Source organism: Borostomias antarcticus (genome assembly GCF_949987555.1).
Source record: "Borostomias antarcticus genome assembly, chromosome: 9".
Taxonomy (NCBI): domain Eukaryota; kingdom Metazoa; phylum Chordata; class Actinopteri; order Stomiiformes; family Stomiidae; genus Borostomias; species Borostomias antarcticus.
In genome coordinates, this window is record NC_140242.1 from 2,607,907 (window position 1) to 2,631,041 (window position 23,135).

The 23,135-nt window shown below is 41.7% G+C and overlaps 3 protein-coding genes across 4 annotated transcripts; all 3 read right to left on the reverse strand.

Annotated features, from left to right (window-relative positions):
* Positions 1-89: 89 nt before the first annotated feature.
* On the reverse strand, positions 90-6,246 carry dph2 (diphthamide biosynthesis 2). The gene is made up of 7 exons (XM_084443582.1): positions 6,217-6,246; positions 5,543-5,700; positions 3,928-4,040; positions 3,620-3,840; positions 2,494-3,180; positions 1,500-1,688; positions 90-701 (listed from the first exon to the last, which is right to left on the reverse strand). Exons 2-7 carry the CDS (start codon positions 5,690-5,692, stop codon positions 562-564), a joined length of 1,500 nt encoding a protein of 499 aa, XP_084299708.1. The 5' UTR covers positions 5,693-5,700; positions 6,217-6,246; the 3' UTR covers positions 90-561.
* A 1,115-nt stretch (positions 6,247-7,361) lies between these two features.
* On the reverse strand, positions 7,362-12,713 carry mcur1 (mitochondrial calcium uniporter regulator 1). 2 transcript variants are annotated; one of them, XM_084443079.1, is made up of 9 exons: positions 12,443-12,713; positions 11,651-11,767; positions 11,061-11,164; positions 10,567-10,668; positions 9,967-10,008; positions 9,653-9,724; positions 8,590-8,643; positions 8,073-8,187; positions 7,362-7,687 (listed from the first exon to the last, which is right to left on the reverse strand). In XM_084443079.1, exons 1-9 carry the CDS (start codon positions 12,678-12,680, stop codon positions 7,632-7,634), a joined length of 900 nt encoding a protein of 299 aa, XP_084299205.1. In that variant the 5' UTR covers positions 12,681-12,713; the 3' UTR covers positions 7,362-7,631. The 2 variants fall into 2 exon arrangements, with proteins under 2 accessions (XP_084299205.1, XP_084299206.1); XM_084443080.1 differs by lacking the exon at positions 7,362-7,687 and having other exon boundaries at positions 8,156-8,187; positions 8,573-8,643.
* Positions 12,714-15,404: 2,691 nt separating this feature from the next.
* On the reverse strand, positions 15,405-20,481 carry rgs9bp (regulator of G protein signaling 9 binding protein; the record flags this gene model as incomplete). Its single annotated transcript, XM_084443517.1, has 3 exons — positions 15,405-15,769; positions 16,727-17,033; positions 20,389-20,481. 3 exons carry the CDS (start codon positions 20,479-20,481, stop codon positions 15,405-15,407), a joined length of 765 nt encoding a protein of 254 aa, XP_084299643.1.
* Positions 20,482-23,135: the final 2,654 nt, after the last annotated feature.

Sequence of the window (23,135 nt, forward strand, 5' to 3'; positions counted from 1 at the left end):
TCCACCACATTAGCATTACATCCTTATATTTCAAGAAGTTTGAAACCGTTTGAGCGAGAGACGAGTATCATTTGCAATGGCTTTTGGGATGCGTACTTTTATTCACTCTTACAGTAGGCTAATTATGTACACAGTCTTGTACCATAAACTTTGTTTTCCGCCACCCTAAAACCTTTTCTCCAATATATAAAGCTTTGATTTGATTGATTGATGATAAAACTGTTCTCAAATTCAGACAATTGGGGCTTTACATTACCTGCAACCACAACATATTTAAAGACAACGTATATTTATAACATTTTTATATACATGATTTGTGCACACCGGAAGCAAAACATGATTGGTATGTTTGACTGTACTGTCACTTCTGAGTTGTATAGAAGACATCTGTAAGAACAGAGAAATGGTCATATATTCGAGTCAAAATAAATGCATTTTTAATTTCTGGCCTCTGTTGAATGGACATATGCATATTTCGCATCCAGTATAATTGTGTGTGTTATCTGGACTAGCATGCTTGGTTGGGTAGGAGGACTAGCATGCTTGGTTGGTAGAAGACACTCAGGAACAACCAGTATGGGTCTTCCCTTCTTGTTCGTAAGCGATTGCGATGCCCTTCCTCCCCTCCACGGCCCTCACCACCGCCGTCTCTCCCAGCTGCTGCTCCAGACCCTGCCAGCTGCGGCCCGCCAGGAAGGAGGCTGAAACACACAAACACACCAAAAACACCTCAGATCAACAATAACTACCAACACTGCAGACAAGGCTTGTCACGGTACTCGGTACTTCGGTACCGAATACTTCGGTACCAATTCGGTACTTATATTGCTGCGGTACTGACGGTACCCGTTTTTCCATGGTACCGAAGGTACCGTGTTTTCTATTTAATTTGCCGCTTGTCTTCTTCTACGCTGCTGCGTGCTGCCGTCCAATCACAGCGCACCACCCATGACAGCAGCGTAGAAGATAAGCGTTTGCCGGTGATTCATTTTGTGAAAATATGAGCCTGTTTTGAGTGTAAGATTGAACATGTTTATTAGCAGCGCATTTCTTTCAAAAAGCATGTGTTTTTGAAGACGCAACCCTCCTGCTTCTGTGAGTACCTTTGAAATTTCTCTGCGATACTTTATCGAGTAGTTTTTATCTCAGAACCTGGCGGAGTGACCATTGAACCTAATTTCGCTAATGGGGGGATAAGGGACTGCTAGTCTGTCAGATTAGCAGTCGTGTGAGGGGCTACCTAGTTTAGGTGCTGCAAGACTTAAGTGGAATTATGACTGGACTTTTTCAGTCATCTAGGCTACAACCCCCATGCCTTGTCGATCCCGCCCGAGCCCGACGCAACTGACCGCTAGTTCAACCCAATAACGTTATGTTACTCGTTGATTACTTAAGACTGTCACTACAAAACACTACGATGACGACTATAATCACCATGAACACTGCAGAACCAACTATAACCATGAACACTGCAGACCCAACTATAACCATGAACATACCAGCTGTGGTGGTGCTGGCCAAGGCCAGCGTCTGGTTCCTGAGGACCAGGGAGGAGTGGGCCGGGGAGTGGGTCAGCTCAAGGGAGACGGGGTTCATGTTCCGAAGAGCTCCGGTAATGAGGGACACATCAGTCTCCTCTCCACCCGACAGCTCAGCGGGATCCGGCAGCGGAACGTGACTGGCTCCACCTGGACAGAGGTTTGAGAAGAGCGTTAGGGTTTCTCACACCATTTCAACAGATCAGTAAACCACCAGAAGGACATGATCCATTCCTTGTGTTAATTTTGACAGCAATTTTTGATTACATTTTAGTCTTAAAATGTTATTTAGTTTTAGTCATAGTTCAGTCACCTGAATTGTGTTTGTTAAATAGCATTAAGATTTTAGTCAACTAAATCTACAGTAGATTTAGTCGAATAAAATTGAATGGGTTTAGTTAACGTTTAATGCATTATTTAACCATTTCTCTAGAATTTCCAAACTCATACTCCTGGAGGAAACATCTATTAGACTAGGGATGAGACGGTATGGATTTTTGCATTACGGTACGGTATCTAGTTACACGGTACGGTTTACGGTATTTCACGGTATTTCATTTCCCCAACACACATAAAAAACAAGTATTTTAAGGAACTACAGAGCAACACATGATGGAAAATACACACTATTGTAATTAAGCTCAGTTTATTAATAGCAAGCTTATATTAAATTACAAAATTAACTGTTGCAAGCAACTTGAAATGTGAAGTTTCAGCAGTGCATTATTGTGTAATACCGTAAACGTAATACCGTAAACACAGGGAATGTCACCTCTAATACCGTGGACATTTTATACCACGGTTAATGAAAGAATGATGGTCTCTATGTTTCAGGTTCATGGTAGGCAGACCACAAATAGGGCTAAATGTCCAAAATACCTCACTACCTCTTAAACACTGTTCCAAAAACTAGCCATAATTGTGTTTCATGAATTCAGGTTCAACCCAAACCTACCTGGAAGAAGTTGCTGGAAGTCTGTGACATACTTTCCTGACCACGCCCGGTTCCTGTTGCAGGCTATCTCCATCTCAAAGGGCGTCACCACAGGCTTATAGAACTCGCTGGAGTCCAACAATGAGTTCTCCGGACAGGCAACCAGCACATAAATATCAATCTCCATGAAGTTGGCCAATTTCGCCACGTTCAGTTTCCCCATGGCGAACATGTAACTCTTCTTCCCAGCCCTGTGGATGGTCTCTTTCAGCTGCTGGATGATAGTGAGATAGTTTGCCACACCGAGGGTTCCCACAAGGATGCCTACCACGCTTGCATCCTTTGCCCTCTCAATGGCGTAATATCGCTTCATTAAGGCCTTATTAATACTGATGGACTCTGTCCTCCCTGACATTGTGACAGGGTCATAAGAGCAGAAAGAGCACTGGTTCCAGGTCATCATGAAGTTCGTTAAGGTTGCACCCTCATCCCCAATGAAGAACACACTATAGTCATCCATGCCGAGTCCACTTTTCAAGACAAACTGCCTTCCAAATTGGCAAACAACTTCGTGGCTGTTTGCGGAGTGACTGGGGTCCTTCCTTTGCTCCTGTATCCGTCCATGCCTGTAGCAGAGCTCTCCGTCCACAACCAGTGTTGAGCCTACAATGTTTGGATACTCAGGGGAAAGGAGTCCCATGAGGTCATCTGCTGAGACATTCAACTCTGAATCAGTATTTATTCACTTCATTCTCATTATGCAAACCACTTCCTTAGAAACCACACCCAGATAGAGGATCTCTACTACCCTCTAGTGCTGGTGTGCAACAGTATTGGCTACTCCTAATTAGTCCCAATCTGGGACACACACAGACGGACACGCATGTCACATATAAAGCGGCTGCACCACTTAAAACATGATTCTTAAGACAATGTAATTAATATACATCATACTAATACAAAATATAAGAGAAAATACAGTCTGGCTACAACGGGGAAACAGGAATGGTATGCTCCGTGATGGAACAATCCATCACTTCTACACTTCAATGACAGGTCGCTTATCAAGCGCTGCCTTTGACACTTGTTGGACACTTAAGTGGAGATTTTATAGTATTCAAGCCAGGTAGAGAACCAGGACACTCACCAATAATGTGGGCATAGCCAACGTCGTACAGGACCAGGACATGACTCTGTTGGTCGGGGTAGAGGTTTCTGAAGGACACGGCACACTTCTCCAAGCTCAGCCGTCTCCTCTCAAACACGTACATCAGGGGAAGCCTTCTGGAAGGGCTGAGGCAAGACCTGCCGTAGTGCACAACGCAGTCTGCGCCCAAATGTTCTGCTGCAACTTCATCTACACAGCAACTAGTGGACAAGGAAACAACTGTCAAAAACAAGTGAGGGTGGAAGCAACACTGATGAGCAACGCAGTGACAATAATAATTCCTTTACCTTCCATAGGAGGTGTCTCCTAGTATAAACAGTTTAGATTTGGTTCCTCTCTCTATCTCTACTGCAATTGCAGTTGAGTCCACCAGGAGCTCATCTGGGAACTGCAATGCTACCTAAGGGCAAGAATATAAAGAAAAAAATCAGTAGGTACACTAGTACACTGTACACACTGGTTAAATTAGTAGGTATACTAGAACACAGTGCACTCTGGTTATATATTTATTTATTTTTTAATTTAAAAAAAATATATTTGACACAAATACAAAGAGAACAATCATTACACACATAAAATTAATACATAAAACATTATACAACATAGCAAAACAACACATACAAACAAAATATATATGCATACATACAATTTTTACGAAGATTTAGTATCTTTAAATTTTTTTTAAAGAGAAGAAAAAAAGAACAATACAAAAAATATAATATGCTCTATAGCAGCACAAAATAAAGATAGAATAACGGCTAATTAAGCTCTTCTTCCCAATTTCTTGATATTGCCAAAATATTCCATCTATTTATATCTGTGCTATTTTTTTGACATTATCTTCATTCATAAATAACAATGTTTAAGGAACAATATAAAGGGCCTCATGTTAGTTTCTTTTGGCTATTAAATTTAGGGCTGTAACGATTATTACATAATCGTCAAACCGCAATTATTTTTTCTGACCGCGATTTTTAAAAATATAAAATACAAATCTGTTGCAGAGTTAATATGGTAGCAACCCTAGTTCAATGGAATTCTTCAACTTGTTGTCACTTGTCCTATACGTTCATAGCAACTAATGACAAGAGACACTGTATTAAAGAAGTAAAGAAGCACTGATGCATTGTCCACTTCATGTTCTATTTGTATACTCCAAATTTAATTTCATCGTAGTTTTTCAATTTAATGTTATTAGGCCTACATTATCTGGTAAAAATGAGTCAGAACTCGGAACCCACCCACCCTCACTCACTCACTATCTGTCTCTTTCTCTCAGCATCAGTGCCAGGGGCGGCCCGTGGCGTAGGCGAAGTAGGCGGCCGCCTAGGGTGCCAGATCGGCAAGGGGCCCTAGTGGTGTGGTGTGATGCGAGCCACCCCCCCCCCCCCCCCCAACAACTCTGACAATTATTGTAATAATCGCAATTATTTTTCTGACAATTGTTAAGCAAAATTCATAATCGTTACAGCCCTAATTCAATATGAAAGCTTCTCCAAGCAACAAAATTGCATTTGACAACATATGTTGTTCTTCTTGAAACGCCCAAACAATATTGATGGGGGATAAAGGTAAGTTAAGTCCCTGCTCAGATAACCGTAGTGCCACCTGGTGCCAAAATAAAACTAAGGGACAGTACCAAAATAAATGCATAATGTCTTCCTCCTCATCCCCACAAAATCTACACTTGGTTTAAATTAGTAGTATACTAGTACACTGTACATTCTGGTTAAATTATTAGTATACTAGAGCACTGTACACTAGTTAAATTAGTAGTATACTGTACTAGTACACTGTACACTTTGGTTCCCCTACTCTGGCCAGTCCCCCTGATACAATCCACACAAATATGCATGCCTCATATGCCAGATATAGTACTGGCCTGGCTGATGGTTAACAAACCTTACTAAATCCATTGCGGTTGATAAATTGACAGGTCTCCTCGATGTCATAGAGCTCCACAAGATCCTCCCGGCTGACCTTCCTCTCTGATATCCCCTCCACCCCCCGCTGGAGCACCAGCTCACTGTTGCTGCTGAACGCATCTGTCATCCTCCCATCTAGAAACAAGGAGACATCATATAAAACGAGATCACAATAGCCTACATTCAAACAGCCACATATTAACAACGGCTAGTGGTCACAGTCTCTATTGGCTGACTCATAGTGACTGTCAAAAGTTATACAAGCTAGCTAGCACCACTAACGTTGGCATAGCATAGCTAACACTAGCTAGCTAGCTAGATTATGTATGCTAGCACTTCATATAAGTTATATCTAGCGTTACTATATTATAATAATGTATGCTACCTAGCTAGTAGCATACTATCTCTGTCGAACCAGCCGGCAGCTTCCTGGCTAGCCACCATTATCGTATTGACATACGCTAGCCTAGCCTAGCCTAGCTAACATCAGCAGCATTCTAGCTAGTAGTGCTAATAATGCTAACGTTAGCCAGATAACAGTCAAGTCTGCTGTGCTAACTAAATGTGACGTTGACGTGGTCATCTATGGCCAGCTACTCCTATTTCACAAAGATATATATGTTCCTGTTTATTTAGACTTATTACACTCACCTGTGTGCGAGGTTTTCACGTGTAGATACAGACCAGGGTGAGTTCAGCCTCGACAAAACAAAGCGGTTTTTGAAACGGAAACGGTGGTGTCTTCTTCTCTAGGTTTAACAACGGTTTAACGGCGGCTTGGAAACGGTGGTGCGTTGAACACCCTCGTTATGCAAGCGTGGCTATGGCATCTGAGAAGATAGGGCGGGGTTTAAATATCAGACTGCGGATTGGGTAACATCTCTGACACGCCCACCAGGCGAGAGAAGCCCCTTGCACACCTGTCAACACCATTTCACATTTTGAGGAAACGTCGTTCAACCCGGAAACCGTAGCAAAACTGTGCACACCGTTTTCAGATTGAACTCTCCCCAGACGCCATCGTTTTCTCCTTCTTCTTAAAACGTAGCGGCAGGCAGACTAGACGCTTTGAGCGTATTGCGCCCTCCGCAGGTTAAAACCAAAACGTCAGATGAATGTTCATGTCAAAAGTTTAACATTTCCTCCTCGGTTTCTTGACCTATTTTCATTTCCTGTTTTTAAAGAAAAGTTTGAAACTCCCAAATCTGCCACTCCTAAAACAATACAATACTCTCTTCAGAATATTTTACACGATAACAAACACAGCTTTCGGTCTTCCAGGCGTGCAGACACTTGTGGCTTATTGCTGCTCTCTGATGGTGAAGGACGGACACACAGGCCCAGGGACAGACTCTCTAAAGTGGTGGTTTTAGTGTTGTGGCTGATCTGTGTATATGATATGATGTTGCAGAGTCTACCTTTCAGTCTATATCACTACATTTGCACTGATTCACACCAAATTGTGTATTAAACCTCCTTTTCTAAGTGAGACACATCTCCAATTTGTTTAGTTGCAGAACAGAAAAGAACCTGATTAAAAAGATCTTGATCTTCACCCCCAACTGATTGTAAACAATGAAATGTAAACAATTATTAAATCTGATGTAAACAATGATATATATGTAAACAATAATTAAATTTGATGTTTCTTAATGTTGTTTTTTGAAGGCACACCATTATGTATTAATTTAGCATGTATTTTACTGACTTTTACCATTTTGACAAACGGTAATAAATAAACACAATTGATACACTGAGTGGACAGATCCAAAACCTCAATCTCTAAACCTCACCCTCAAGTACAAATACTAACAAGATACTTTACCTTACAAGTCCATTCTTTAGTTTTGTTTTTGGTTGCAAACAGGTTGCAATGTTACAGCATTGGTCCTCAAACTGAGAAAAGTCTATCATCGTCTGCCTGTCTCAGTTCTAAATCCAGGGATAGTTCTTGTCAATCACGTATAAGAAAATACATTGTCTATGGCAGTCACATCCACAACCATTGTTGGTTCTTGAACAGAAACGGCAGTTCAGATGATCAATTTCTCCTCAGCTCCACATTATCACATCCAAATCCGATAGAATCCAAGAACTACCGTAAGACACGTGAAGACCGAACCTGGAAAAGTAGAGGGAGTTTGTCATTCAGTGCTATGATATTTGGCTATGGTGTACAGACGGTAAATTCATACAGTTCAATAAGATGCATTTAAGACTGAGTATTTTGCAGTGTTCCAAAAATGGGTTTCCTTAATCATTTGTGCACGTGCCATCTGGTAAGGTGGTGGAATGCCCTATTAGAGGAGTGCCCATTGATTATTACTGTGAAGCACTTTGAATTGCATTCACATTTGATTATCAGTATGAGTGACCAGGTTTAAATGCAGCGAAATATTCAGATTGCCCAAACAAACTCTCATTATGAATAAAACACCATCATATTTTTAGTTGTCATATGAACACATTACAGGTACCATGCTCCATGTTTGAACTCTTAACTCTACCTGCAAGGTATTTGATGGTGTCCAATTTGTGAGATTCCAACATGGTTTTTAATCCTGCCACCTCTGTGTCGATTCTCATGTTGGTCTGAGTCAAATGGCGATCTTGCTCTGCGTTCTGTAATAGGCAGAACAGAGAAACGGTTCACATTTGGGCCTTAATACACTTTTAGTTTTTGAAGTAACTTTCAGAATCAGAATCAAAGGTGTTCTTTCATCATAGCTGGTGAACTGTTTTGTACACCCTTTACAGCCCCTTTTGTACATAGTCTGTCAAGTAATTGGCTTGGCCAGTCTAGACTTGTTCACTTTTGAAGACTATTGGGCCAGTTCCACTGGTGAATACTAACCAGTGGTGTATACCCCCCAGTAGTGTATACTAACCAGTGATGAATACTAACCAGTGATGAATACTAACCAGTGCTGTATACTAACCAGTGGTGTATACTAACCAGTGGTGAATACTAACCAGTGGTGAATACTAACCAGTAGTGTATACTAACCAGTGGTGTATACCAACCATTTCCATGATGTTAGTTCTCGTCTCCAGAAGCCTCTTCTCATGTTCTGTTTTCTGAAAGACAATAGGGTTTGTGTTCCGGACTACAACAAACTCTTAGATAAACATATTGGCAAGAGCTAAATATATTGTGTAAGAAATGTAAAAACAGTAACATTTTAGTTAAATGTGAGTCTAGCAAGTATTTTGTATACCCCCACCCTAACCCTGACCCCTGCCTCTACCTGGACCCAGGTGCACTCACACACACACTGACAGACACCAGTCCTGGGCTCAGATCCCCTTCCCCTCACCCTAACCCGGGTCCGTATCCTTTTCCTACCCCGATCCTACCCCTGACCCTGCCTCTATCTGGGCCCAGGCACATTTATGCACACACAGACATACACCAATGTTTGCCATGTCTCTATTATGATGTTATTAGCCTCTCTTACTCTGAAAATGTAATTTAATGTTATTTATTGCTCTATAAATGTTCTTAGCCGGTAGACAAACATACTCCAGGAGCTTGCTCGATCGCCTCGTTGAGAGGGGTCAGGGAAGAATTTTTACAGCTCACTTATCTGGCCCCCAGGTGATTACTGTTTTTTGCTTCCCTCTGGAATATGTAGGGGTGGGTCGTATGCCCACCTCCCTTGTTCTCTGTAAAGTGCATTGTGTTGCCTCTGGGTATGAAATGCGCTATATAAATAAAGCTTTGATTGATTGATTGATTGATTTGTATTGCACAGTGTTGAGTGCCCAGTGCTTCTTGAAAACACTATGACGGGAAATTAGATTGTAGTCTTGGCAACAGAGTCTGGGGAGGCTCTTTGATTGGTTAGGGCTAACCCTAACGCTCCCTGTGGGTGTTACACCAGCAAAACAGGATCTATAGTCCCACTGAATCTACAGTAAAAGTACTACTACATTTACCACAAACATCAAATGTTTTAACAATAACCCTAACCCTACAATTATTCTGTAACAGACAAGCAATCTACCCTTCACTTCTTCATATCTGAGTTAATTAATGTTTGTATATTTCTACATGTACCATATCGAAAAAAAACAAAACATTTACCATTTCTTTCACTCTGCTCTTCTCCAAATTCGTATCCAAGAGATTGTCTGAGCGCACTTTATTCATTACGTCCTGCATAATTGGAGGAAGAAATTAAAATAAATAACAGATACTGACAACTGATATCCCTCATCCATCACATACTGTACAACTCATACATCACTCAGCACGTGTTTTAATCTATTACTTGTGCACTTCAAAAAGTGTAAGAGAGTGGTGAATTGATTTGACAGCATTTGCTGTGTTCAAATCAAATTATCAATATTGATCAGTCAATTGAAAAAATATGTATATTATTGATAATCAAAGCTTACAGCCAGGTGGGTCTTAAGTTGCAATAGTTCAATCTTTACTTTCTGTAGAAAAAAAGAGAACACAGGTAAGAAAAAAAAAGAACACAGGTAAACATTGATCGGGGAAACAGCTACATTCATCAAAAAGCATCCCATCCCATCCCATCCCATCCCCTCCCTCCCTCCCTCCCTCCCTCCCTCCCTCCCTCCCTCCCTCCCTCCCTCCCTCCATCCATCCATCCCTCCACCCACCCACCCATCCACCCATCCATCCATCCCTCCACCCACCCACCCACCCATCCATCCATCCATCCATCCACCCACCCACCCATCCATCCATCCATCCACCCATCCATCCATCCACCCAACCACCCACCCATCCATCCATCCATCCATCCATCCATCCATCCACCCACCCATCCACCCATCCACCCATCCACCCACCCATCCACCCATCCATCCATCCATCCATCCATCCAACCATGGCTTTTTTCTCTCTGAAGATTGGTTTCCAGTACAGCAGGTAAGAAATCTACAAAAACACACTGCTTCTGTTAGGCCAACTCTATATGTCCCAGTGTAGCTCCTGTGTAAGAGTATGACACACCTTCAGATACTCACATCATTCTCTGCCAGCAAAGTAGAGAACTCACTCCTCTCAAGAATAATCATGTCCTTTTTCACTGATGCTATTTGAGACATCACCCTCTGCAGCATGATCTCCTGCCAATGACCACAGCTGGAGTTAGAGGTTTTGGGATGTGATGGTTACATGTGTGAATGGTGTGAGAGGTTAGGGTGTGAGATGGTTAGGGTGTGAGATGGTTAAGGTGAGAGGATTAAGGTGTGAGAGGTTAGGGTGTGAGAGGTTAGGGTATGAGAGGTTAGGGTGTGAGAGGGTTAGGGTGTGAGATGGTTAAGGTGAGAGGATTAAGGTGTGAGAGGTTAGGTTGTGAGAGTGTTAGGGTATGAGAGTGTTAGGGTATGAGAGGGTTAGGGTGTGAGAGGGTTAGGGTGTGAGAGGGTTAGGGTGTGGGGGGGTTAGGGTGTGAGAGGGTTAGGGTGTGGGGTTAGGGTTAGGGTTAGAGACGGTTAATGTGTGAAAAACAACCCACCTGCTGCACCTTGGTCACCATGTCATTATAGATGGTGTCCATGTTGGAGTTTGTAGTCCTCACCAGTACCTTCACAATAACTTCCGCCTGCTGAGTGGTGAAGCCTAAGTACACCAATGCAAAAGACATATTCAAAAATTAAACTTTACATTACAGCACTAGGGACTGTTCCAAATGGGTTTTTAAATCTCAGTTCTCACGTTTGTTAGTGTTCTAATTAAAGCCATATCCTGTTGTCTGTGAAGCAGTCCGTTTGGAGTAGCCTACTAGAACAGTGCTCTCTCTAACGAGGAGGCTGGTTTGGAGGGTTGGGGGTAGGGTATTAGGGTTAGGGTATTCTAGCCAGGAGGATGGTACCGTGTTCCCCTCTGACGCTCATCCTTGTGTGCAAACAGCAGAATGAGCGCCCTGGCTGGCAAACACACACACAGCCTGCAGGCTAAATCTCTATTATGTCAACAAAGTGAACCAGGCAGCTCTGTTTCACTTACAACGGATTATGGCTTTAAAGTTTGGTAAATTTGGTAAGATTGGTCAACATGCTTTACATGCAGTCTAATTCAATTTAAAGGAAAACATGGATATCAAACCATTTTCTTCCAGAAGTCGAACCACTGCATGTGTATCAAAATAGAGTTTTCGGTTCCCAGACCTTGTGATGTCAGTTTTTAGATCGTACTGCAGGGCTTTGATTGAGGTGCTCAGATCTGTAATCAAACAATATGGTAAATGGACAGCACATACATAGCGCTTTTATCCAAAGTGCTTTACAATGGCCTCTCATTCATCCATTCACACACACATTCACACACCAATGAGCATTTTGGGGTTCAGTGTCTTGCCCAAGGACAATTTGACAGGAGGAGTCGGGATTTAAACCGCCGACCCTCTGATCATTGGACGACCCACTCTACCTGCTGAGCCACAGACACCTCAATACTCAGGTTAGAGCACATTTCATTGTACATGGTTACATAATGACCTGACCGTCCTTGAATAATAAACATCCTTGGCAAGGCACTGTAATAGCCTTGAGGGATAGGGTAACATAAAATCATCATAGCTGAGGTTAAGCATCTCTTACTTAAAAAAAAAGGTTGTTTTTATAATGAACAACAGCACTGTGAGGAAATATGAGCAGGTCTATGCGCCTCGCTGGGTAGTAGGCTATAGAGCTTCTGGGTAGCCTATCAGAATAGGTAGTAGCTGTTTTTATAATACCTCCAATGGTAGTAGCCTACATCTGCAGGACTACGAGCTGTGTGATGCAACAACTCAATTCACTAGTGTCCAAATGTGTTCCTGATCAGAAATGGCTGAGCTGTGTGGCAGAGCACCGATTAACATTCAACTTTCTAGTAATGCTGGTCTAATATACATACCTTTTGCAAATAAAGGGGTCTGTTTAAGAACCTGTCCGGCGGTCAGTCGTGTTATGACTCGTCTGTCAAGGTGGACAGGACCAGTGAACCAGCTCCTAGTTGTTTTGGCAGACTGGCCCACAGTCGATGGCAGCGCGAGTGAAGTGAAACGTTGTCTATCCCCACACAGTCTCTGGTTCTCCGGATTTAAGGCACATTTTCTCCGCGAAAGGAATACAAGTCTGTGTTTCAATGACATTATGAAACGGAGTGACTTTTGTTAACTCCCCGCAGGCGGTGCCAAGGTCTGACGAGTTGTCAGGACTTCCGTGTAACAAGTAGTCTAATCTACCCCTGACTGGCTCCGGGTCGGCGGGCGGAGTCATGCGAGCCCCTGCAGTCAAGGGTTGTTAACCGTCTACCTATTTGTAGTCTTAACACTACAGAATATATAATATTATGTAAAGTCTACCAACCCTGAGTATATGAATAAACTATCAATCTATATGAATACATGTAGAGTAACAATGAGTATATGGGTAGATGTACAGTAAAATTAAAAGGTGCTATATAAGTGATATATTTTGATGTTTGGTAATGGGGATCTCTCCAGCTCTTTAGTAAATGGAAAATACATTACGAATTGAGAACCAATTTATCGGCTTCAATTTGATAGTTTTTCAGTTTTGTCTGCCCATTTTTTGTGTTCCATCACTTATTTTACTTCTCCTGTATCAGTTCTCTCTCCTGATGAAATTGGATGAAATCTCACCCTGAATATGTATTTTCTGTTTACTAAAGAGATGGGGAGACCTCTGTTACTGGAAAAACACTATAGAAATAACTATCTCAACACATGAATACAAATCAATCAATAATATGTTAATGTATATCAAATACTTTATGAATATACAAGGCTATATGAATTCATATATGTACAGTGAGTATCAGCAATGAGTATATGGGTGTATTAGGACAGTTTATTAACACAGTATATGAATGAATATACAGTATGTCCAGACTATCAACAATGAAGAATCTAAGTCTAACAGTGAGAATGAGAATATATAGTTTATGGTATATGGTCTGTCAATAGAGATTGAACATCACATTTTGTCAATTTCACTGAGCTGTGAACGTTCTGTTACTATTATTGTAAATCCACCTGTAGCAGGGGGTATGAACAGTTCTCTTTAACAGTTAGCATATCTGTCACATCTATTGTATACTGTTTATTTACATGAGGAAAGTTAATATAATTCAGGATATAGCTCTATATGGTCTGTCAATAGACTTAAGTTATGACATTTATCAAAATAAAAAGATGATCTATTCAGCCTGTCTGGGTTGTAAACGTTCTGTTACTATTATTGTAAATTCATTCACTATAGTAGCAGGTTGTTTAAGTTCAAATGGAGGGGTGGCTCCGCCCACCGAACCGGAGCCTCCGCCCACTGACCCGGAGCCTGAGGTCCCTCCTCCTTTGTCTTATGGAAGTTAGCTACTGTGGGGCCTACAATATTATACTGTAGATGCTGTCAGACAGTAGGCCTACTATTACAAAATTTGATTTTGAACCACTTTGAACAGCCACAGGAAATATAATTCAAATTTTGAAATAGTTGTGTTTATTGTATAGCCTACATATATTCTATAATTTCCTCCTTGAAAACATATTTTCATTAATCATGATACTGAAAACGTTTTTTCCCCCCACTTACAGTTTTCCGTCAGCAGGCTGTAATAACATCTGATTGGCTATTTAACAACCAAATTGAACAAAACAAATGTTCAGCTGTTGAATATTTCAGTATAATGTTGATGTGGTTAGAATCTGCTGCATGGAATCATGCTGGTGGTGGGGATGGTGGATATAAGACAGACAAAATACTTTCACTTGATTTTCATTAGAAATACTATTGCAAGAACTCTGAAAGAGTTCTCTGAATAGCTTTGACCATGTTGAGTACAGTTCTGCCCATCATGTTTTGTTGAACAGTCAGCCTGTGCACAATGATCCAAAGGAAGAGGGGTCAGTGTGCATACATCATTGCTGATAAATTAATAATATTGCTCAAATATTAATTGATTGAGCTTCATAAATATGTATTATTGCAGTGTAAAACTAGTTGTGTGCCACTATGATCTGATATCAGACCATGCGATGTGATGGTAATTATGTTGAGCCTAGCCTGATATCAGACAGAATGTCATCTCATTACACTCAGTGGAAATCTTCAGGAATCAGTCAACTTCGGTGGAGTAGGCAGATTCGGATGTCTGGACCCAGGCTAAGTTGAGCCAAGACAATCACACTTACAGAATGTCTCTTTGCATTGGATCAGCTTCATAGAGAGAGAGAGAGAGAGAGGGAGAGGGAGAGAGAGAGAGAGACAGAGAGAGATGCATAGATAGATAGATTTCCAAGGGGAAATTGTTTGAGTTTGTAGGGTTCATACAACTAACAGATTCCAGTTAGTTAATACAACTAACTTTGGTATTAACTATATTTAACACATCTACATTTCAATCATTTACTTAAATCCTGTAGTTTAGCCAAGGTGGAACACAACCTGTTGACTTTATTCACCCTTGACAGGAAATTGCACAAATAGGTCTAGGTTATGAATTAGGTAATGGTATTCCAAATTGCATGTTGCATTTGAAAAGTAAACAATTATTTAGCTAATCTACTTGACTGAAACCCTCTGGCATGAATCTACCCTTACTCTACTTCACATATGTGGAACATTAATTAAATAGACAAAACTATGTGCTTTATAAAACCTAATTACTGGTGTTAAATATATACAAATTGTATTGCCAAAAACATGAATGCATCATAGTTGATATAAAGGGGACAATGGAGGGAAGGACTTCAGTGTAGCACATGGCTGACACAGCTTGGCAAGGCTTGGCTGAGAAGTCTTCATGATGTCATAGACGAGGCTGACAGAGCGCGGCAGAGACGACGTCACGACTGTCAGAAGTAGACGAGGCTGACAGACAGCGCGGCGGCGAGCGCGGCCACAGCACACAGCAACAGCACCATGAACGCCTGGCTGCGCTGGCAGAGCGGCTCGGTCCGGGTCTCCTCATCTGCGGACAGCAGGCCCAGAGAGGCTGTGCTGTCTGTGCTGGCGGGGTCAGCGTACTGGGGTCCGTGTGCCTCCACCGTCCAGCGCAGAACGTTGACCTTCTGCTCCATATCCTCGATCATCTGGTCCACCTGAGCGATCTCCTCCTCCAGCCGGCTCTGCTCCATCCTCTCCAGGCTCTCTGGGACATCCTCCTCGTGGCTGAGGGCCGTCAGGCTGAGGGCCCGCGCCGCCACCTCCCTGGTCCGCCCTGAACCCCAACACAGATGCGGTGAGGGGGACAGACAGGAGAGGAGACCCAGTGCTCATGATTAACCTTCAATGCTGGGTCACTAACTTATGACACATGATTAACCATCAATATTGGGTCACTAACTTATGACATGCAATTAACCTTCAATGCTGGGTCACTATGACATGTGATTAACCCTCAATGCTGGGTCACTATGATAAGTGATTAACCCTCAATGTTGGGTCACTAGCCTATGGATGACATGTTAAGAGGTTTCCAGAAGGATAAGGGTAGAACCTCTTGTCTTCAACTCAAATCAAATGAATATAGAATAATGCCAATTTTGGATGTGCAGACACAGTTGCTATAGCATACACCCAGAGGACAGGGTGGAGCAGGAGGAATCAGTTTGCTTACATCTTATCTACTGTGCCTAGGGAGCAAGCGCAGACTCTTGGTGCATCTTAAGTTCTGAGTGATGGACTTGTTCAATTGCAATTTCACCCTCTAACCCACTAAACATAGGTATATGAAAGGATTCTACTGCCCTCTGCAGGTACCTAAATAGTCTGACATCACTGAGAAGGACAGTACAAAAGTATGGCAAGTCCTGGTTTTCTGGACAGAGAGAGAGAGAGTCGTATACCCTAGGCCTAAATCACAAATAATATATACACTATATCTCAAGAGTCTTCACAATTAGAGACGTTCAGACGTTCAATTAGAGATGTTCATGCACAGAAAACACCAAACACTGGAGAGGGATATGTGCAACATGCTCCAAATTGTTATGCAAAACTAGTCTATCAATATGAAAATTTGGTATTTTGATATTGTTTTAGGTATGCAATTGCAACTCAGTTTCTTTTATATATAAGTGTTGCTTGTTGGTATAGAAGTAGCTTGTTGATCTATAGCTTGTTAGTAGTTTTTCGGGGCCATAATGAACCTGAGGAGGAATGGGCTCCTGCTCACCTTGTATGCCAGTCTGTACTAAGGCCAGGTTATTGCTCAGGGGGAAGCTGTTGGCCATGCTGCAGACTTTGCACATGTCTGCGTGGAGGAGCTCCAGGCTGGAGGAGAAGGACACCCACAGCAGCTCCGTCTCCCGCCGCTCCTCCTGGCCCAGGCCTTTATCCCGCAGCCCCGCTGTGAGGTGGTGACGGCCGGTCAGCGCAAGACTCTGGGCTTTCTCACGAGTTCTTCTCAGCTCATCACGCAGGCTCAGGCTGTCTGTGCACCCGCCCACGCATGACGCTAGATGCCGATAGCATGCCACCACCTGGAGCAGGAAGGACATCACATCACATCAAGTCTACAGGTCAACAAGGTGACATCCAAGGGAGTACAGCTTAGATATCACATATGGACTGTGGCTCAGGAGGTACAGCAGGTCGTCCAATGATCGTAGGGTCGGCAGTTCAATTCCTGGCTCCTCCAGTCTACATGTCAAAGTGTCCTTCGGCAAGACACTGAACTGCAAATTGCTCCCAATGAGCAGGCTTGGTGTGTGAATAAGTGTGTGAATGGGTGAATGAGAGGCCATTGTACAGCACTTTGGATAAAAGCTCTATATAAGTACAGTCTATTTACCATATAGCACTTTTATCCAAATCGCTTTACAATGGCCTCTCATTCACCATACATTCACACACCAATGGCGGAAGCTGCCATGCAAGGTGCTAACCTGCTCATTGGGAGCAATTTGGGGTTCAGTGTCTTGCCCAAGGACACTTCGACATGTGGACAGGAGGAGCCGGGAATCGAACCGCCAATCCTGCGGTCATCAGACGACCCGCTCTACCTCCTGAGCCACAGCCGCCCCATATATGAGTTCAGTCCATTTACCATATCATATATATATACTGCACTTATATATGATCTATATATATATATATGGACTGCACTTATATATGATCTATATATATATATATATATATATGGACTGCACTTATATATGATCTATATATATATATATATATATATATCATATATAAGTGCAGTCCATTTCCATCATTTACCATATCGCACATATATATACTATTTATATCATAGATTTGTATCTTGAGTCTGGGTTTCTGATAGGAACAAACCAGTGGCAGTGCATATAGATGATAGTGAGGGAGACAGCCAGCTGAGCAGTGAGGACAGAGGTTCATAACCCACTGAGCAAAGACACGTCTAAAAGACGTCTTTGAGACGTCTTTTTCGGACGTCCAAAGACATCCAATTAGGAGCCAGAATGATTTTTTTTTTTTTACGTTCAGATATTGAACCCGTTCTGCACGTCCACAGACATCTTAGAGGGGTCCAAGACAGACGTTTGAATATTGAGGGGTCCAGCAGACGTACAAATGGGGTTCTGGACCGACGGACGTTATTAAGACATGATCTGAACGTCTCCCTGACGTCGCGTGTTTGCTGGGAAGGATGTAATCAAATGTCACAGTTGCTTACATCTGCACAAGGTTGTGCTGACAGGAGAATAGGGAGACCATGAGCAGCACACCCCTCATATGTACTGTGTTTTGTGTAAGGACCTGAGTTGATCAGTGTTTTACATGGTCATGCAGTTTTAACACCATACAATACAGATAGGATTCTCTTTACTGAAAACGTACAACATACAGTACAATCAACAACAAAAACAAGTACACCAGGAGCTAAGAAGATTATTTGGTTATGGGTACCTTGAAAATAATATAATTCATCCTTTCTTTATTCACAACCAACAGCTGCTCACGGGTCGCACAGTAGTGTGTTCACCATTAATTAGAATAATAACCCAATATGATCATGTATATAATATTTGGGTAAATCCAGTCCAATCCATGTATTTCCAGCACCACGGGCTGTTATGTAGTAGCCTGCTGATGCCATTAGGGGGCGCAGATGCTCCTCCAAGACATGGGGCCTGCGGTTACAGGATGTGTATTTGAATGGCTCTTTGTTCCACCCTTCCAACCTGGCCCTAGAATTAGGCTACTCCCATTTAGCATAGTTACACAGATCATCACCTGCTTGGTTATTAATAGGCCTTTAGAGCTTAACCCTGCAGGGATTATCATGTGTGGTTTATATTGTTAATATTGTTAATAATCTGATTGTCATAGGCATCATCTATATGTGGATAAGACCATGATGACCCTTGTGTGGTCATCATAGACAAATGAACCTGCCAGAGTGAGACATGCCAAAGGTAGATTAACCTGCAGTGAGACATGCCAAAGGTAGATGAGGATTGGTGCATGGTTGAAGAAAAGACCACTTGGGAATTCAAGCACAGTGTTCATTACAGCGCTTTATTCCAAATTTCCAATAATGATTTCTTTTTGGAGGGGAAATGTGATGTCAAGTTGGCAACAGAGTTAAAACTTGCAGGGATTGTGCCTCGTGCATTAACATGCCACATTGAAATCTAACTCCTATAACTGAGGAATAGCTTTATTAATAAAAAAATAAAAAAAGATAGATCAAATCAAATAGCATGAATTCATACTATCAAGTTCAAACAAGCCTACAACTGCACTATCTTCCATGCTATTACAAAGCAGCTAAGAGTGGACTATGATGCTCTGAACCACTAAGAGTGGACTATGATGCTCTGAACCACTAAGAGTGGGCTATGATGCTCTGAACCACTAAGAGTGGACTATGATGCTCTGAACCACTAAGAGTGGGCTATGATGCTCTGAACCACTAAGAGTGGGCTATGATGCTCTGAACCACTAAGAGTGGACTATGATGCTCTGAACCACTAAGAGTGGGCTATGATGCTCTGAACCACTAAGAGTGGACTATGATGCTCTGAACCACTAAGAGTGGACTATGATGCTCTGAACCAGGTAAATTTTCAGTGAAAGTGCTTCTTTACCTGCAGGGTAGAAACTGTTTTGTTGTTATGTTCATCTCTGACTCTGCAGAAAAGATGTGCAGATACTTCAGTCATCAATGACTCTAAAGCATTACTTTGCACATTACTTTTGATTGTATTGTATAGAGGATTGTCATGCAGACAGGATCCTGTTGTATTTCACTGTCCTGTCTTGTCCTGCACCTTGTTTATTTGTTGTATATTGTTATGCACCAAGAGTCCAAAGTAAATTCCTCATAAACCTACCTGGCTGAAATAAATGTGATTGTGTTTCTCTAAGTGTAAGTGATATCTTTGCAGGTAGCCTACTATAACAGCATACTGAGACAACACACTGAGCACCAAACATAAATAGAACATTTCTAATAAATATTTTGTGACATTAGTTATCTACAGTATATGATGAATCCTTTAAACCAGAGCCATATAGAGATTATACATGTTGGACTATTATATATATAATAATATAATATATATATAATTTTATTTTGTTGGCATCTAGCCAGGGGAGCCCATTGAGACCAAGGTGTCATTTCTAGTGGTGGCCTGGATTACACACAGAATAGCCTACATAATGAACAACACCTATTTCCTTGAGGTTATCATCAATTTCTCAGTCTATTAATCCCTCGCTATCTCAGAAGTGCCGGGCCGGGGAATAGACCCTTTAAGCAGTAGTTTACAGGAGAACACCGACGGTAGCCTAAATGGTAACACAAACTTTAAACATATTCTATGCTAGGCCTTAATCAGAGTATCTCACCTTTATCAGTGCCTCGACGAGAGCTTTCCCCTCTTCCAATGTCTTTAGTGTGCTGGCAGTTCCATCATCACCCACTTTGTTTAAAAGAGGCATAAGAGCGGCTTTCCGACCTCTGTCCAAGATGGACAAAGCAAAGCCGACAACAGTGCAACAGTGACCCCTCGCCCCCCCACCCCTCCCCTGATACTACCCAGCCAGACCCCTCACCCCTCCCCTGATACTACCCAGCCAGACCCCTCAGTCGATGCTCCACGGCCGGGACCGGCACAATCCCACGGCCATGCAGACTACCACATTTTTCGGCATAATTCCTCTTCACACAACTTGGTAGCCTCGAAAATGTCAAACATGAGATAGATTTGTCGCCAATGTACCAAGTAGAAGGCTAGTGTAATAATGTCCACAAACTCGCCTGGTGTAAGGTAAACGAGTGATAAAAAGGACTGGGGGATACTGGTTCTGAATCCTAAACCAGAGCGATAATCCAGCGATTGACCTCTTTGCACTAATGCAGGTTTGCCCGAACTGCTAATCTCATTATCCATCCCCCTGTGAGGCTGTTGTGAATGAGCTGGAGGTCCACAACATCCCTTCCACTGACTAATGGATGGTGATGAAGGTTTGAAAAGTGTTGTGTCCTTTCAATGACAGCAAATCATAGCCTACATTCATCTAATAGATCATAGCCTACATTCATCTAATAGCTCCAGGGTATTTTCTGTGGTGTTTTTTTTCACATTCACCACATTCAATGTGAAATTCGTTTATTACTTAACTAAACTCCATACTTTCTTTATTGGCCTAATACATCTAGCCTATCTGTGCCCCCCCTCCCAATGCTCTGTCACAAAAATAGGCTATGATAGGCCTAGGGCCTATAGGCCTAATGATTTTAAATGTGTGAAAGAACCAGTGAAAAGCATTGTAAGACTTACAGTAGAATGACTTCTGTGATGATGACAAATCTCCAAGCACACTAATGGACTCTCATAAGAGCGCACCTTTGTCCTATCATCTTTGAGTAATTTCCCCCAGGCTCTCAATAAAGGGCTCTTTTCCTTTTACCGTGTCACTTTACATAAGTTCACGGTGAATACCAATGCCCTTATGCTTTGTGGCGAAGCCCTTAATTGTCATGAAATGAAACTGTAAATAGGTCTATAACATAAAACTACGGTATATGTAGCACACTGACAAATACCCGAGTGAGGTCTTTGAGACCTACATTAACATATTATTATTCATTCACATATTATTATTATTATTATTATTATTTATAATCTGTAGGCTATGTATTCTCTAGCAAGCTCTCATTTACAATACTTCAATTTCAATTTTAAATAATTAAAACACAATTATTTAGGCTATGTATTCTCTAGCAATCTCTCATTTACAATACTTCAATTTCAATTCTAAATAATTAAAACACAATTAATTGCAGATTGTGACAGAATTATTGTTCATTATTATTACTATTATCATTATTATTATTATTATTATTATTATTATTATTATTATTATTATTATTATTATTATTATTACTATCCTATTATAAGTATTATTATTGAGGAAGCTAGGCGATGACCAGATAAAGGCGGTGGTTTGCCTCGCGCCAGTTTTCCAGCCAATCTCTTTAACCGTTGAAGATCTCAACGCCAGTAACCTAGGTAACAACATTCCTGGCGCAACAACCTAGGTAACAACATTCCTGGCGCAACGTTAAAACCAGACGGTTGATTTCCAGGCCGCGTTCTGATAACTAAAGTACGCACTAAATTAAGTGTGTCACAAAATGGCGGGGAGGAAAAGGGAAGTTCAGATTCAGGTAGCTAATAAGCTAATAATGTTATATTTATTTGTAACTAGCATATCTAGTACTATACTAGCTTGCCTAGCTAACTTGTCTGTGGTTGGTTGGATAGTCAGTTAATCTAAAACGAATTTACTACAGCATGCTGTTTTTCATAGATTGAAATATCAAATGAAGAGCAGTGGGAAGACGCCCTGGCAGCACCAGGTCTTATTGGTGAGTAACTATTACTAATCTACTAATTTAGCTAATTAGACTGATGAAGATAAGAGTTGAGTCGCCTAGCTAAGAAATCAGCATTCTACCAAGGAGGAATCATCTTAGAATTAAATAATTGATTAAATTGGTTGTGTTGTTTACTTTGGTACTTTGGTTGGAATGATGGATGTCCAATAATAGTTTGTCTTTATAATTGTTTGCACATGAATGTTCTCAGTCACAGTATAATCAAGACCACTACGTTTGCAGTTATAGATGTCTACCAAAGATGGTGTGGACCATGCAAGGCTGTGCAGAACATCTTCAGAAAGTTAAGGACAGAATATGGAGATGACCTGTTACGCTTTGGTGTGGTGAGTACTTACAGTAGCATAAAAGGGACTGTTTGCACTAGCCTGAAGGGTAAAGCTAACAGCGCGGACTGGTGTACTCCCCAGGCAGAGGCTGACTCTTTAATGGAGCTAGCATCACTTCAAGGGAAATGTCAACCGGTATTCCTTTTCTATTCTGTAAGTATTTTTACTGCAGTAGTGTCACACAGTAGGTAACCCATACCCCCGCCCCACACCCACACACACACTTTTCAAAGAGGACATCATAACTGAATTAGTGGGCAATATTTACATATGGAAAATTATATCAGCAGAACTCGCATGCGACAGTGCTGCCATTTAGTTGCTTTGTGTGGACTTGTGTTTCAGGGTGGTAAGCTGGTGTC

Excerpts from the sequence above, each read along its gene's own strand:
- dph2 (XM_084443582.1), bottom strand. The coding sequence starts at position 5,692 with ATGACAGATGCGTTCAGCAGCAACAGTGAGCTGGTGCTCCAGCGGGGG. Across the intron at positions 4,041-5,542 it reads ACCGCAATGGATTTAGTAAG|GTAGCATTGCAGTTCCCAGA; the intron begins GTTTGTTAACCA and ends TCTTGCCCTTAG. Across the intron at positions 1,689-2,493 it reads CTTCCAGCAACTTCTTCCAG|GTGGAGCCAGTCACGTTCCG; the intron begins GTAGGTTTGGGT and ends ACCTCTGTCCAG.
- mcur1 (XM_084443079.1), bottom strand. The coding sequence starts at position 12,680 with ATGTCATTGAAACACAGACTTGTATTCCTTTCGCGGAGAAAATGTGCC. Across the intron at positions 11,768-12,442 it reads GACCCCTTTATTTGCAAAAG|ATCTGAGCACCTCAATCAAA; the intron begins GTATGTATATTA and ends GTTTGATTACAG. Across the intron at positions 10,009-10,566 it reads CTTTGCTGGCAGAGAATGAT|AAAGTAAAGATTGAACTATT; the intron begins GTGAGTATCTGA and ends TTTTTTCTACAG.